This window comes from Phyllostomus hastatus, unplaced genomic scaffold (assembly GCF_019186645.2).
Source record: "Phyllostomus hastatus isolate PE091 unplaced genomic scaffold, TTU_PhHast_1.1 phas_scaffold_55, whole genome shotgun sequence".
In the NCBI taxonomy this organism is placed as follows: domain Eukaryota; kingdom Metazoa; phylum Chordata; class Mammalia; order Chiroptera; family Phyllostomidae; genus Phyllostomus; species Phyllostomus hastatus.
The window spans coordinates 7561247-7575211 of NW_025334035.1; the positions used below are offsets into that span (position 1 = coordinate 7561247).

General features: G+C 40.8%; 1 protein-coding gene across 2 annotated transcripts in view; it reads left to right on the forward strand.

The window, feature by feature from the left end:
• DNAH9 (dynein axonemal heavy chain 9) overlaps positions 1-13965 on the forward strand; it is a 336893-nt gene that overhangs the window by 264462 nt on the left and 58466 nt on the right. For both annotated transcript variants that reach the window (XM_045824289.1, XM_045824290.1), the window contains exons 54-57: positions 1791-1913; positions 2894-3098; positions 5046-5210; positions 11292-11432. In XM_045824289.1, the coding sequence (XP_045680245.1) occupies positions 1791-1913; positions 2894-3098; positions 5046-5210; positions 11292-11432 (634 nt within the window). The remainder of the gene's footprint in view (positions 1-1790; positions 1914-2893; positions 3099-5045; positions 5211-11291; positions 11433-13965) is intronic.

The following is a 13965-nucleotide window of genomic DNA, read 5'->3' on the forward strand; positions in this document are numbered from 1 at the left end:
CATTCTTGATGCTCATTCCTATATTTCTAATACCAAAAAGAGCACTTGATATGTAGGAGACCCTCAGTAAATATCTGTTCAGTTATGTCTCGGTTCACATCCAATGACTACTTTTCTGTTACATGGTTTTCTAGATTTGGTATCTATTACTTGAATACAAATATTACATCATAGATCATACGTGCTAAGACTATTCAGTGCAGCCTCCCTTCAACTGAGTGGAAATTTGTTTGAGTGTCATTTGTCTCTTAATTTCATCTGCAGGGTTTGACATCCTACAATTTGCTCACATGGTGGCTCATTTCTTCTGTAGACCTTGCTTAGAAAAGTCATCGTCTGTCCATAAATTATGTAAATATTCACTTAGGTTTTTTTAGATTTCTATGAGTGTTCTTTTTACAATGAAATGTAATCATCTGAAAAACAGTTTAGGGTATTATACAAGGTATAGACCTAATTTTAATTCTTCAATTGGTTAGCCATCTTCCAATACCATTTATTAAATTATCCATCCTTTCCCCAATTAATTACTGGTAATTTTTTACTCTATATTAAATTCTCATTAAATAGGGTCTTTAATCCTTTCTACTTATATAATATTATACCAGTCTTTAATTATGTAGTTTTATATTTAGTAGCATTTATTGTGGTATTTCTCATCACAAAAATAACATATCATTATAGAAAAAAGTCACAAAGAAAAATGTTTTAACTCTTATAATTTATCATTCATAGAAAAAGAATGCTAATGTTTTGGTTATGACATCCTTTAAGACTTTTTTCTACCTATATATTTTGTTGTACTTATATAAAATATTTTAGTATTAGCTTATATGAGTTTTCTTGATTATCATTTTTTATTATCTTCATTATTTATTTTTTTAGGTTAACTTTAAAATTTTGGTCAAGATCTATAAAATTATTTTTAGTTACTGTTGGAATGGAATTATATCAAACTCATAAATCTATTTACAGAAAATTAAACTTTTAATATGCCCATTATACTCTATATAACATTACATATTTTAAAATAAGCTAGATTTTGGTAATTGATTACAAATGAATTAAGATGTATCAACACAATCTAACATCCAGTTGTGTAAAAATTGTTATAGAAGAATATTTAATGACATGGGGAAATGTTTATAATGTGTTTTATGTACAAAAACGAGGTTATGAATCAAATATGCTATGTAAATCCAATACTAAATAAATATAAATGCAAATATAAATTATTATATAAATATTATAATATAAAATACAGTCATACCTCGGTACTCATCAGCTTCAGAACTTGTCAGACCCTGTACTCATTGCATTTTGTTGAAGAAAACATGTTTCAGCTCTTGGCGCCTGCTTGGGACTTGCTGCATTTGCTAGAACTTGTATGAGCCACAACACTGCCGGGAAAGGGGAAATGCTTCATCATTCAGTACTCATTGGTTTCAGCACTCATCACAAGTTCCAGAACAAATTAACAAGTACCGACATACCACTATAAATAGAAATATTGATAATAAATTTGAAAATATGCTACATCCAAGCATATAAACACCAAATGTAAATCATAGATAGAAAGGTTACAGTTAATTTTCATTGTTTTGTAATTTTTCCCTATTTCTAAAACTACATAAGATTACGTCAATATCATTTTAATAGAGAAAAATGTGGCCACTGAAACCATCCCAGGTAAGTGTGCCTCCAAGCTTATCACTGTGCTTCAGAGGTCTTGTTAAATTGCCTTGGCACCCACGCGTGGCCACAGGCTCATACTGCCTGCCTTTCCCCAGCTACCTTCAAACCATAGAGCGTGCCTTGGAAGCTGGGGATGTGGTGCTCATTGAAAACCTGGAAGAGTCCATTGATCCTATTCTGGGACCACTGCTTGGGAGAGAAGTCATTAAAAAAGGACGGTAAGGTCCAGCTGTATTGTCCACCCTTTCTGAAGAGTTGGTTCACTGCCCCAGTAGAACTGTGGACAGATCTGCTCTTCTCAGAACATCTTCTCCTCGGGTCATATCAAGAATCCACCCACGGCAGGCACTCTTCTCTTTCTTCCAGGAGAGGCATGGTTTAGCTGCCCTCACAGCCTGGAGAAAGTTGCCTGGAATAACTTTGCTTCCATCAGTCAATGTCCTTCGTGACTCCCTTCTAAATGGCCAAAGGGCACTAGTTTGGAGGAACTTTAAAAGGAAAGTGGCCAAAGAGCAGGCTGACTTTTAAACTTGAGCATTTTATTTAAGCCAGACTCCTGAGAACTCAGCTCCTTGTCAATCTGATGAGCCATACCTATGGCTTTGAGTGCTGGTAGGTGATCAGCATATGGCAGAAGGAGGAAGAAAGGGGGAAAGAGAAGGGCAACAGGCACACAGGAGAGGGAGGGGTGATCATCATTAAGGCCTGCTGGACTCAGAAGCCTCTCCCAGTGCCCAGGCCATAACTCACCTTTACATGTCCTCAAGATGTGCTCATTTACTTAATTAACCATTTTCACCCATGGAAGTCATTTCACCATCAGCCATGAAAAAATTGAGCCCTACTGCCAGGCTGTGAGGTACATTTTTGCCAACTAAAAAAGTGCCCCTTCCTGCACACACTTGACTGCCATCTGCTGGAAATGCTTCCCAAAGTGTAAATGGCTCTCCAGACAGCTGTGCCTGAAAAATCAAACATGGTGGCCAAGAGAAAAAGTCTCCCACCCTCTACCCTTGTGCCCCACATTAGTGCAAACCAGGATCCTAGTGCTCACACTAGACATACTTAGGAGGAATCCACCTGAAATGGCAATATTATTTACTATGAACTTGGGAAAATAACTGTCACAGATAGAATTCTGTCTCTGACTGGATCTCATGGGAAGGTACCGCACTTCACATGAACCTCTATGTTCTAGGTTCATTAAAATCGGAGACAAAGAGTGTGAATACAACCCCAAGTTCCAGCTCATACTCCACACCAAGCTTGCCAACCCTCACTACCAGCCTGAGCTGCAGGCTCAGGCCACCCTGATCAACTTCACTGTGACCAGGGATGGCCTGGAGGACCAGCTGCTGGCCTCTGTGGTCAGCATGGAGAGACCAGACCTGGAGCAGCTGAAGGTGTGTCCAGTGCCCAGCAATCCCACAGTGCTCCCCACTCTGGGAGAGGTATGGGGGGCTATTTTCTCTGGAGCTGAGCTGCAGGGGCTCTGCTAAACTTTGGAGGAGCGCCAACCCCATCTAGCCACTTGGAACACCAAGTTGGGAAAACAGAGGATAGAGTGAGCTAAAGAACAGACAGTCAGAGAGAGAAGCTAATTGCTGAGAGCAGAGCCTCACAGAGACTGTGAACATGCTGTGGCCAGCACAAGAGGGACTCCTCTCACACATGGTCACATGACTCAGTCAGGACTAAGTGGGATTCAGCTTTGCAAGGACACTGAAAACCTTAGGATAGTGTCTTGGCTCAGGCTGCTATAATGAAACACCATAGACTGAGTGGCTTAAACACAGAAATTTTATTTTCTCACAGTTCTGGGAGTTGTTAAGCTGAAAACAGGGGGCCAGCATGTTTGGTTTCTGGTGAGGCTGTCCACCCTGGCTGGTAGATGACCATGTCACTGTGTACTCACAGACCTCTTCTGTGTGTGCAGAGGAAGAAAGCAACTCCTCCTGTGTCTCTGTTTATATGGACACTACTCCTGTCAGACCCCAGCCCCACTATATTGACCTCATTTAACCATATTCAACCCCTTAAAGGCCCATTTCCAATATACTCGAATGGGAGTGAAGGCTTCAACCTACAACCTGGGGACACAATTCAGTCCAGAGCCAATAATCCCTGTTGTACTCTCTTTAGCCCTGATTAGATTAGAAAATGCAAGTCCAGAATTACAATTTATGTGAGACTGATATCAGGGATGCCTGGGCCTTGCTTCCTGCAAGTATCCCATTATCAAACAGCTACCTTTGGAGCACCAACTCTGTAGCAGGTGCCAAGCACTCGGGAGGCTCCAAGGAAAACCACATCCCTGCCTTCACAGGCTTACCATCTCTTGGAGGGACACAGAAAATAAGAATGTAAACAAACAAATGAAATATATCATTTCAGGTGGTAATAAGAATTTTGAAGAAAATTAAGAAGGGTGATATAAGAGAGCTCAGGGACTAGTTTAAACTGGGAAAGTCAGGAAAAAAATTCTGTGAGAAGATGGCATTTGAGCTAATTCCTGAATAATTTCAAGGCCCCTGCACAGCATTCCCAGCAAACAGCAGCAAACTCTGGCCATGAAGCAGGCAGGATTCAGGAATGCATCATTAAGAAACAGAAAATGACTGGGGCAGCCATGTCTTGAGCCTCTAGCAGGAATATTGTTCTTTAGTGGATGCAAACACAATCACCCCAGGTTGTACAAGGGCAAAGAAATGGCAGCTGCCTGCCTTCTGCCCCTGCCCCAACAAGAAGTGTGCCAGTGCCTCAGGGTATGTATGCAGTCTAACCCTCGGGGAGGGAAGGCCAGGCAAGCTCAGCTTGGCCACCAGCACCCACTGGTGCTGAGTTCTGCAAGGATCTTGTCTAAACTGTATGAGACAGTTTGGGTTGCTTTTGTTTAAAAAAACAAGAACCTTTTCCATCAGAGAGCTATTCATCTGGGAAGAATAAAGTGGTGATAGAGAGGACCCTCTGGAGAACTCACACTTGACTCTACCCTCTAACTGTTCACAAAAAGTAGGTTCCATTTAATGAACAGACTATGTATCATTGTTGCGTGAAGTTTTGCACAGCACTTCTAGAGGTGGGGATTGAGATGAACCCAGCTGAGGATACAAAGGTGCAAAGATGGTAAATTAGCCTAAGGTCACATAATTGGGAAATGGTGCAGTAGGGATTCAACTCATTTGTATCTCATCTGTTTATGGCCTTGATCATTCTGCTATTTTGTCTTCAGTTTGCCATCTCTAAGAGAAGGGAATCTGGGCCCGTAAAGCTTTATTTATTCAGACCTATCCCAAGAGTAGGGTGCTCTGGGCTTCTATATGTGACTCCCCCTTACTTGATGTTTGCAGTCAGAGCTCACAAAGCAGCAGAATGGGTTCAAAATCACCCTGAAAACGTTGGAAGACAATCTGCTCTCTCGCCTCTCCTCGGCATCCGGGAACTTCCTGGGAGACTTGGCCCTGGTGGAGAACCTTGAGGTCACCAAGCAGACTGCTGCAGAAGTTGAGAAAAAGGTAAAACTGCTCTGGCAGACTAAGCTTGGAGGCAAAGGCCCTCCTGCTAAACCCTGAGTTCAACTTTCAGGAAAAAAAAATAGAAGCAGCAGCAGCCAGAGTAACAGATGGCTTGTTCACCTACCTCAGTTTCTTCTAGAAAATCAAGTTAACCAAGATTCCTGAAATGGCTGCCCCACACTCTAGATTATGGAGTTCCCACCTTCTGGGGAATGCTTTTGACAACACAACTCCACAAACTTTTAATGGGCCCTTCAGTCTACGAGGGCATTGTATTCTGTGCAGATAATGGCAGCTCCAACTTTGTTCCTCACTGAGTGGGTGGCATGGCCCTGAAACTCAGAGATTGCATTGCTGTAAGAGTCAGCTGGTTCAAGCATGACTGCACCCTGAGAATACCCCAGCCTGCAAACATGTTACACGTCTGATTTTAATGAGAGAGCTTTGATGACTTCCCAGGAAACTCGGCTCTCAAAAACAGTGCCATCCTGCAAACAATTTTGTACATAACTTTCTTTATTTCACAACATGTGGAAGGCTTTTGTTTTCCCTTATGGGGGACTAAAAGACACAACTTGCTAGGCCCCCTTACCCCTTCCCAGCAGGGTGCTGAACCTGCAAAGGCCTCTTCTCTTTTTCAGCCCTGTTCTTGGATCAGAGGAGTATTTAAGGTACTGGTTCTGAGTAGGTGTGTGTCTGGGAACAATACAACTTTGAGGGAATACACTTATTGCCAGATTACTGAGATCTCTCCAAATATAAAAGACTCCAATCTGGGCAGGGACAAAGTAAGAAAAATGAAGACTAGTGATGAGCAGGGCCAATAAACCGGTTCATATCCACTCTGGGATAACAGATACCTGAGGTTGGAGCAAGGGACTGAGAGCAGGAAGGGCCAGCTTCACAGTCTCTGTGGCTGTGGTGTGACCACAGTCTCACTGGTGGTTTTCTATGGCCTCCACATCTGTTGATAGGGGCATGCAAAGTTCGTAAAATTATTTCTGCAGAAGTTCTATGCCTTGGGCAGAAGAGATGGGGAACACAACCCAACCCACTGAGGGCAAAGGTGGAACTGACCATGTTGATCTCTTCTTCCCCACTGCCTCTTTCCTACTCTTTTGACCTTTCTCTTTAACATCAGTGATCACTTACTGAATGCCTGGCATGCATCAAGTGTTTTCTAGAACCTTTTTCTCTTGTTGTTTCATTTCATTTTGCCTTCTTTCTCTTTCTCATTTGTTCATCCAATAAATATTTACTTGGAGGCTGTTATATTTCAAGTTCCACAACAAAAGTTGAGGGTATAGCAATGAACTGCCAGAATCTCAGGCTCCCAGGACCTGGTTCTCTGAAGGAGAAAGACAATAAGCAGGCAGCGATGAAGCAGTGATGAGGGCTCTGTCAGAGGGAGCACGAGAAGCCATGAGCACACCAAGTAAAAGCACTCAGCCAGAGGGAGAGGGACATTCTGTTCAGTGTAACTGGAACATCAAGAGACTGTAGATGAGGGTGGAAGTTGTCACTGCAGATGAGGCATAAACATAGATGGCATTTCCATTTCAAAGGACTTGGTAGACCATGCTAAGAGATCTGCACTTCAGATGGAAGTCAGGTATCACAAAAGAGTTGTTTGTTTCCCTTTTAAAACAAGAGAGAAACATAATCAACACTGTGCTTTAGAGAAAGATCACTCCAGCTACAATCTGGAGCACAGCTTGGGGAGGTGGAAGCAGAGAAAGTAGTAGAGGGTACAGTAATTCTGAAGAGAGGCAATGGTACCCTGAATTAAGGTTGGCAGTTATGGTGCAAAGAAGTGGGCAAATTCAAGAGCGATATGCAAACTCAAAGAGATAGAATTGAAAAACTTGCTAGTTGATTGGATATGATTATACAGGATTGGGCAAAAGAAGGTTTATAGTTGTTTATATGGAAAATAATACAATAATTAATAAATAATACAAGAATAAACTCTGTTTCACTTACTCACAACTATAAACCTACTTTTGCTGTATGTGGATGAAGGTGTAGTCAAGGAAATGGCTCAGGTTCCAGGAATAAACACCTGGAAAAGTATCGCTGTCAACAACTGAAAGAAGAGATTAGAAGTGGATTGGGGAATGAGAAAAAATGATGGTTTTAGTTTGTGTTGTGTTGAGTTTGAAATGCCTTTGGGCCATTCACATGGGAATGTGCCACGGGTTTTTGGATATATGATCTTGAGCTAGTGATAGAGTGCTGAGAATCATCAATGAGTAGTTCATCATTGAAACTTTAGAAATGGATGAAGTTACCTAGAAGATGTGTGTGCTACTGAAATAGGCAGACTACTCCTGCAGCCCAGTGGGCAGGAAGTCAAAAACTCATTAATATTCCCTTATATCTTCCCTTCTCCTTACAACCAATTAGCAGCTAGATGGAAGGACACTGCTGTCTGCAAGCTTCACTCCAATGGGCTTATATTGCGTTCCCTTCACTCACACCTGTGTTCCAGCGAGAAAGATTGCCTTTTCAGCAACCCTCCCTCATTTAAATGCTAAAAAAAAAAACCCACACCCTTCCATTAAGATTTAACATGCTAATGAGACATATGACACATGAAGAAGCATGTAATTCCACTGCACAGACACCAGAGTCCCCACATCTACATATTTAGACATCACACATCCTTCCCACCCCAACTTCTGTAAAACTGTTCCCTGGCTTTTGTTCGGGGAGCAACAACATTTTTCTTTTCCCCTTTAATTGTTGTTTCCCTCAGCACACAAGTTTTTTATAAACCTCTTGCCTGATAACTACTCTTGTGGTGAACTCTTGATTTCTGTCTCAGGATTTCACAGGAACCCAGGAGGGTTCAATGGTAAACTTCTTGCCTGCTGTGTGGGAGACCTGGGTTTGGCTCCAGACCAATGCACCAGGGTCTCTAGAGGTTTCTGGTGATCCCTCTTGACTTCTATCCTGGAAGATCACAAGAACCCAGGGTGCAGATAACACAATAAGACTGGGAGTAGAGCATTGAAGAATACTAATACATTTTAAGAGAAGTAAAGCTGTGAAGAATGGAATAGAGCAGACAGATGGAAGGAAAAGCAGGTAAATAAGGTATTACAAAAAAAGTATTTCGAGAGGAAAGGATGTCAACAGTGTTGTGTGATGTTGAGAACTCAAGATATGGCTGAAATGTATCCACTGCATTTTGCAAAATGGAGTTATGAATGATCTTGGGAAGAATAGTTTCAGTGAAGTAGGAGAAGCAGAAGCCTGCATTAGACTTACAGTAAGTGGGAGATGGGAAAGGAGAGGTGAGTAGAGGCAATTCTTTAAAGTAGCCAAACTATGAAATAGTAAGGACAGAAATGACGGCCACTTAAAGAGTACACCAATCCTTCAAGGCTCTTCCCCCTCAGATGGACGAGGCTGAGCATTATGGTCTTACTTAGCTGGGGGTGGGAAGGTGCATGGATTGTAAGGCAAAAGGGAATAGTTACCAAGAAGAGTTGAATTTACAGGAATGACAAGGAATGGTTAATAGAGTGGGGTAAATAAGAAACTCAGGAGAAATATAATTCAGGTCACCATTGAAGAGCTTATCTTTATTTTTAATTTATGTATAATTTGTATACAGTCTTATATACTTACATTAGTTTCATGTGTATATGCAGTGATTCAACATTTTTATACCTTACAATGTGATCATCCCACTAACTCTAGTAGTCATCGATCATTGTGCAAGAACTTTTTTTTTCTTTGATTTTAAAGAGAGAAGGGCAGGAAGAGATAAACATCAGTTTGCTGTTCCACTTATTTATGCATTCATCAGTCGATTCCTGTATGTGCCCTGACCAGGGAGCAACCTGCAATCCTGGCATATTGGGATGACACTCTAACCAACTGAGCACCTGGCCAAGACACGGAGCTTATCTTTAGAAAGATGGAGAGTTTGTTCCAATGTGATAGGTGCTAGGGGGAAAACATGAATCTAGAAATGGTTCATGGGCATATAGACAACTCAGGTAGGGGGACGGAAAATTAAGGAAATAGAAGGGAAGGCAAAAATTAAGGAAATCTCTTCCTTATGGTCTCTATATAATCTGTGAAAGCATGAGTCAAGTTATCTGCCAATAGAGGGAATGATGGTGAGATGGAGGGCTTGGGGAGAAGAGTGAAGGTTTACAATAGTTGTTGGAAGAAATGGAAATGAATGTTGACTAAAGACACAGAGATTAATGGGCAGCATTAAGGACCCAAGTGAGCTTGAAGAGTATGGGACTGTGATAACACCAATATGCACAATTGTGTGATTCCTGTTCACACCCACTCCCTTCTGAGCACCATTGTCTTTTAACTACTGAATGTAACCAATTTACATTTATTAACATTACAGATATCGTTATATTCCTTTCTACTATCTTACTTGTGTTTTCTCCTAATCATGCCTTTCGTTTTTTTCTCCTTTCTTGATTTTTCTTTATCCTCCCTTTATCCTTTGCTGATTTTAAAGTTATTCATTCTATTTTATTTGATTAACCTCATTTCATGTATACATTAAAAATATACTTCATTTAATATGTGATTTAACAATAGAGACATTAATTTGACAAAGTCTAAAATTCAGCAATATATCTAGCCTCTTCCAAAATAATGTAAGGATTTCAGAACACTTTGATCATCCTCTCCCATCTGCTGTTACTGTTTTATGTTTTAGTTCAACCTTGCTTTTACCTACTACTTCCAAACTGGTTGTGGTTTTTAGAAAAGTCTGTTATTTACATTAGCTCTATATTTAAGAAATTCTTATATTTCATTTCTTCCTTTGGGTTCAATTTTCTTCTAATTAAGGCAAATAATTATTTCTTCAATGGTCTGTGGAGAGTTTCTTTGACCTTGACTGTTTCAAAGAAAGAGCTCTGGTCTTTCATTACTTTTGGAAAAGCCATAACTATTGTAGTTTCAAATGCTGCCTCTCCCTCATTCTGTCTATTCTCTGCTTACTTCTGTAAGATGTATTTTGAATCTTCATATTCCATGTGCCAAGTCTGCCAAGTTTCATTGCATCTTTTACATATTTCCCATCTTTATTTCTCTCTGCATTGCTTTTGTAACAGTTTCCTCATATCTATCTTCTAGTTTGTTTATTCTCTTCACAACTTGAGTGAATTATTTAATCTATGTGCTGAGTTTTTCATTTAAATATCTGTATTTTTATTTTTAGGAGTTCTAACTAGTGCTTTTTCAGATAATGTCTTTTTTTATATATATAGTTCTGGTTTTATACTTTATTTACCTCTACTGCTTTTAAGGTTAATTAGTTACTGATGAGCTTTAGATTGTATGATCATCTTCAGCTCTTGGGATGCTAGTCCTGGGATTTTGAGTTATGTGGTTGGGTCTTCTAATTGCCCCCTTTGGTAACACTTCCTCCTGAAGTTTTAATTGCTTACTGCAAGCTCATCTTCCATAAAAGTCTTTGTGGTTTTTTTGTTTGTTTGTTTTTCCTGTGAGACTCTCATGAATTAACAGTAGTTTCACTCTATTCTGGAGCATGAGGCAGGTCAGACTGAGGTTTGTATTTAGTGGTGTGTTTTTACAGAATCCCTCTTTCTGATGCTTAGTTCTCTTATTTTTACGTCTAATAAGTAATTTGCTAAAAATAGAATATTCCACTGAGAGACATTTTCTTTGTGAATTAGTATATTAACATTTTCATAAAACCTAAGAAAACAGAAGATTAGATGGTGCTTCTTTTACTGGATTTTTCCCACCTGGAATTCTGGTTGACTTTCAATATATATTTTTGTGATTCTATGAACTCTTTCTTGTTAGACATGAAGTTTGGAGTCATGTGTAACCCATGTTACCCCACTGGATGAGCTGACACCCCACTCTTGGGGAAGACTCAAATGTATCATCTCTTTTACCCAAGCTCTGTTGAGGAATACCACAGTGGCTTTCTTAACCCTCCAGCCACTACCACCATCCCAATCTGTCCCACCCCACACACAGACGCATATGTACTTACGCAGAGAGACCAAGTTGATTCTCAGGTTGGTCTGAACAATGGACCTCTATTGCTTTTTCTGACAGTTCCAGGAGGCCAATGTGACCGAAGCAAAAATCAACGAGGCCCGAGAGCACTATCGACCAGCTGCTGCCCGAGCCTCTCTGCTCTACTTCATCATGAATGACCTCAGCAAGATCCACCCCATGTACCAGTTTTCTCTCAAGGTGACTCCCACCTGGGGCTTTTTGCATAATCATAATAAAGCAGTATCATAGAACCAGCATAAGTCTCCATGGGAGATTATCCATGTGCTTTCATTAGCTATGGCAGCTCTTTAAGCTCAAATGCAGAAGAGCAGCTTCAAACCTATATTATTTTCCTCAGCTCTTTAACTGGGTCTCTCATAACTCATTGGTTATTTGGCTGAAACAGAGGAGATGCTATACCACATCTCAACCTCACTCATTCAGTAAGCACTATGATGTGGCAGGTGCTGTGTTCACTAAGTGTGTGGAAGAGGATGCCTAGAAATATTAGAAGTAATCCCTGCCCCCAAAGAGCTTAAAATATATAGCAACAATCAAATGTGTGTGTCGTTCATATCCATTAAAACCAAAGCAGGAAATAATGATAGACTAACCTCAAATTATTTATACTTTTCTTATTACCTTTATATCCCAAAACTACTGTTTTATGGTTGTTGAAATATTTCTAAAACCAAAGACATTAGCAAATTCTAAATGCTGACTTAACTTATCTTACTCAAGGAAAAGACACAAATTTTAAGTGTATCCCTGCAAATATTATGTATCTTTCTCCTCTAGAGAATTCACCAAAAAAAACAACAATTGAAGAGGCATTAGTGGGTGGTGGAGCATTTCTGGACAACCTATTTGGTTTAACCCAACAAACATAGGACACACAGACACACACACATGTGGGAGAGAGGGGCATAGACATACAGACATGCAGACACACACCAGAGCTTCACACCTCATTCTGTGAAGGTCAACTGCCACATGGACATCAAGGTGTGGAGACGAAGGTGTGCAGCTGAGTAATCAGGGGATCCTAGTACCTGGACTCATTTAGCTGGAAATGGCATATCACCATTTCCCAACCTCTGTCCTTCAGCTCACAATTGCTATAGATTCACTGAACTATGTTGGCAATATTTTATTTTAAAAGAAATTCAACACTTGGTCTTACATTCAAGTCAAAACCTCATGTAAAAGAATTATAAAATATTTAAAAACTGTATAAAAGTTAGCATGATAAGCCTCATAACTACAGGATCACTGCCTAGTTCCAAGAGTAGTTACAGCTGAGCTCCGTGACTTCCTAAGAAAAAGAAATCAGCCCTGGCTGGCATAGCTCAGTGGATTGAGCTCGGGATGTGAACCAAAGTGTCGCAGGTTGGATTCCCAGTCAGGGTACATGCCTGGGTTGCAGGCCATGACCCCCAGCAACCGCACATTGATGTTTCTCTCTCTCTCTCTATCCCTCCCTTCCCTCTCTAAAAATAAAATAATAAAATCTTTAAAAAGAGAGAAAAAAGAAAAAGAAATCAGACAAAGCCCATGAAAACATGTGTTCAAAAATACATTGTGAGCTGTTCTTCAGCAACAGCACCATGATGTAGGCTTGTTTTGTCACTGGAAGCTCTAATTGTAAGGAGGTAGCATTTGGGGTCCCCATTTCATTATTAAGAATGGCAAAAAACTGCTCACTGATCAGCTTGATCTCTGAAAGTAGGTTTAAATGCTTAATAATATGGAGCTAAAGTAAATGTCTTCAGAACATACTAAAACAACAATAACTCAGAAGCTCTCTGCGATTTAAAGCAAAAGTCATTTTGGCTTTAGCTTGAGGTTGGGTTTTACAGTTCCTGTTCCTGGCAGTGAAGAGAGAGGCTTTCTCAAAGTGTCAGAACCACAGATAGGCCACAATCTCACATCCCAGTTTTCCAAAGTGTTTGGAGGAGTATATTAAAATGTGTGTATTTGCTTATAGACATGCAAAAACTCTTCAAAAGTCAGATTTAATATGAACTTGGAAGTTTATGACATAGTTAAGGTGGAATTTAATTATAGAGACATTTTTCTTCAAAACTCAGCCAAACGCTAGAAGAGGATCAACAGAACGCACTTGCAGGGTGCCAGGGTGTCCCCAGTGAGCAGACACCTCCCCAGGCTTTCCTGCAGACGGACGGATGGATGGATGGAAGGCTCAGCTCCCTCTGCTGTGTGCATGGCGGCAGGTGGGAGCACAGCTAGAGGGCTAATCTTTCTAGAAGAGCTTGGAAGGAGAAGAATCTGATAGGCTGAAGCAAATAGAACATAGGGCACAGGAGGCCCAAGGGCCTGCTAACCTGTTTTCCTTAGCCCTCAGAGGACTTTTGCAACACTTTCATTGGTTACAAAGATTTTAAAAGAAGGAGATGCATACAAATCTTAATTTCTGGCTTCTCGTGAAAGTCTGGGAGATATGGCAGTCTGAGCCCACACTCCACATGGCATAAAGCCACTAGAGCCAAGGGGTGGCTGCTTCCTAGGCAGGCATGGTCCTCCCTCCAGGTTGCTGCAGCCCCTACCCCTACCTGGACCCTCACACCTGGCCCCTGAAAGCATTTGAGTTTGAGAACCTTGGTCCAGGGCAGCCTCACAGTTTGCCTAAGCTCTTTAGGGCACCAGCAGGACTCAGTTATTCCTGTAACAAATCTTTTCAGTGCCTTTTATATGTGAAAAGCTGGGCTGG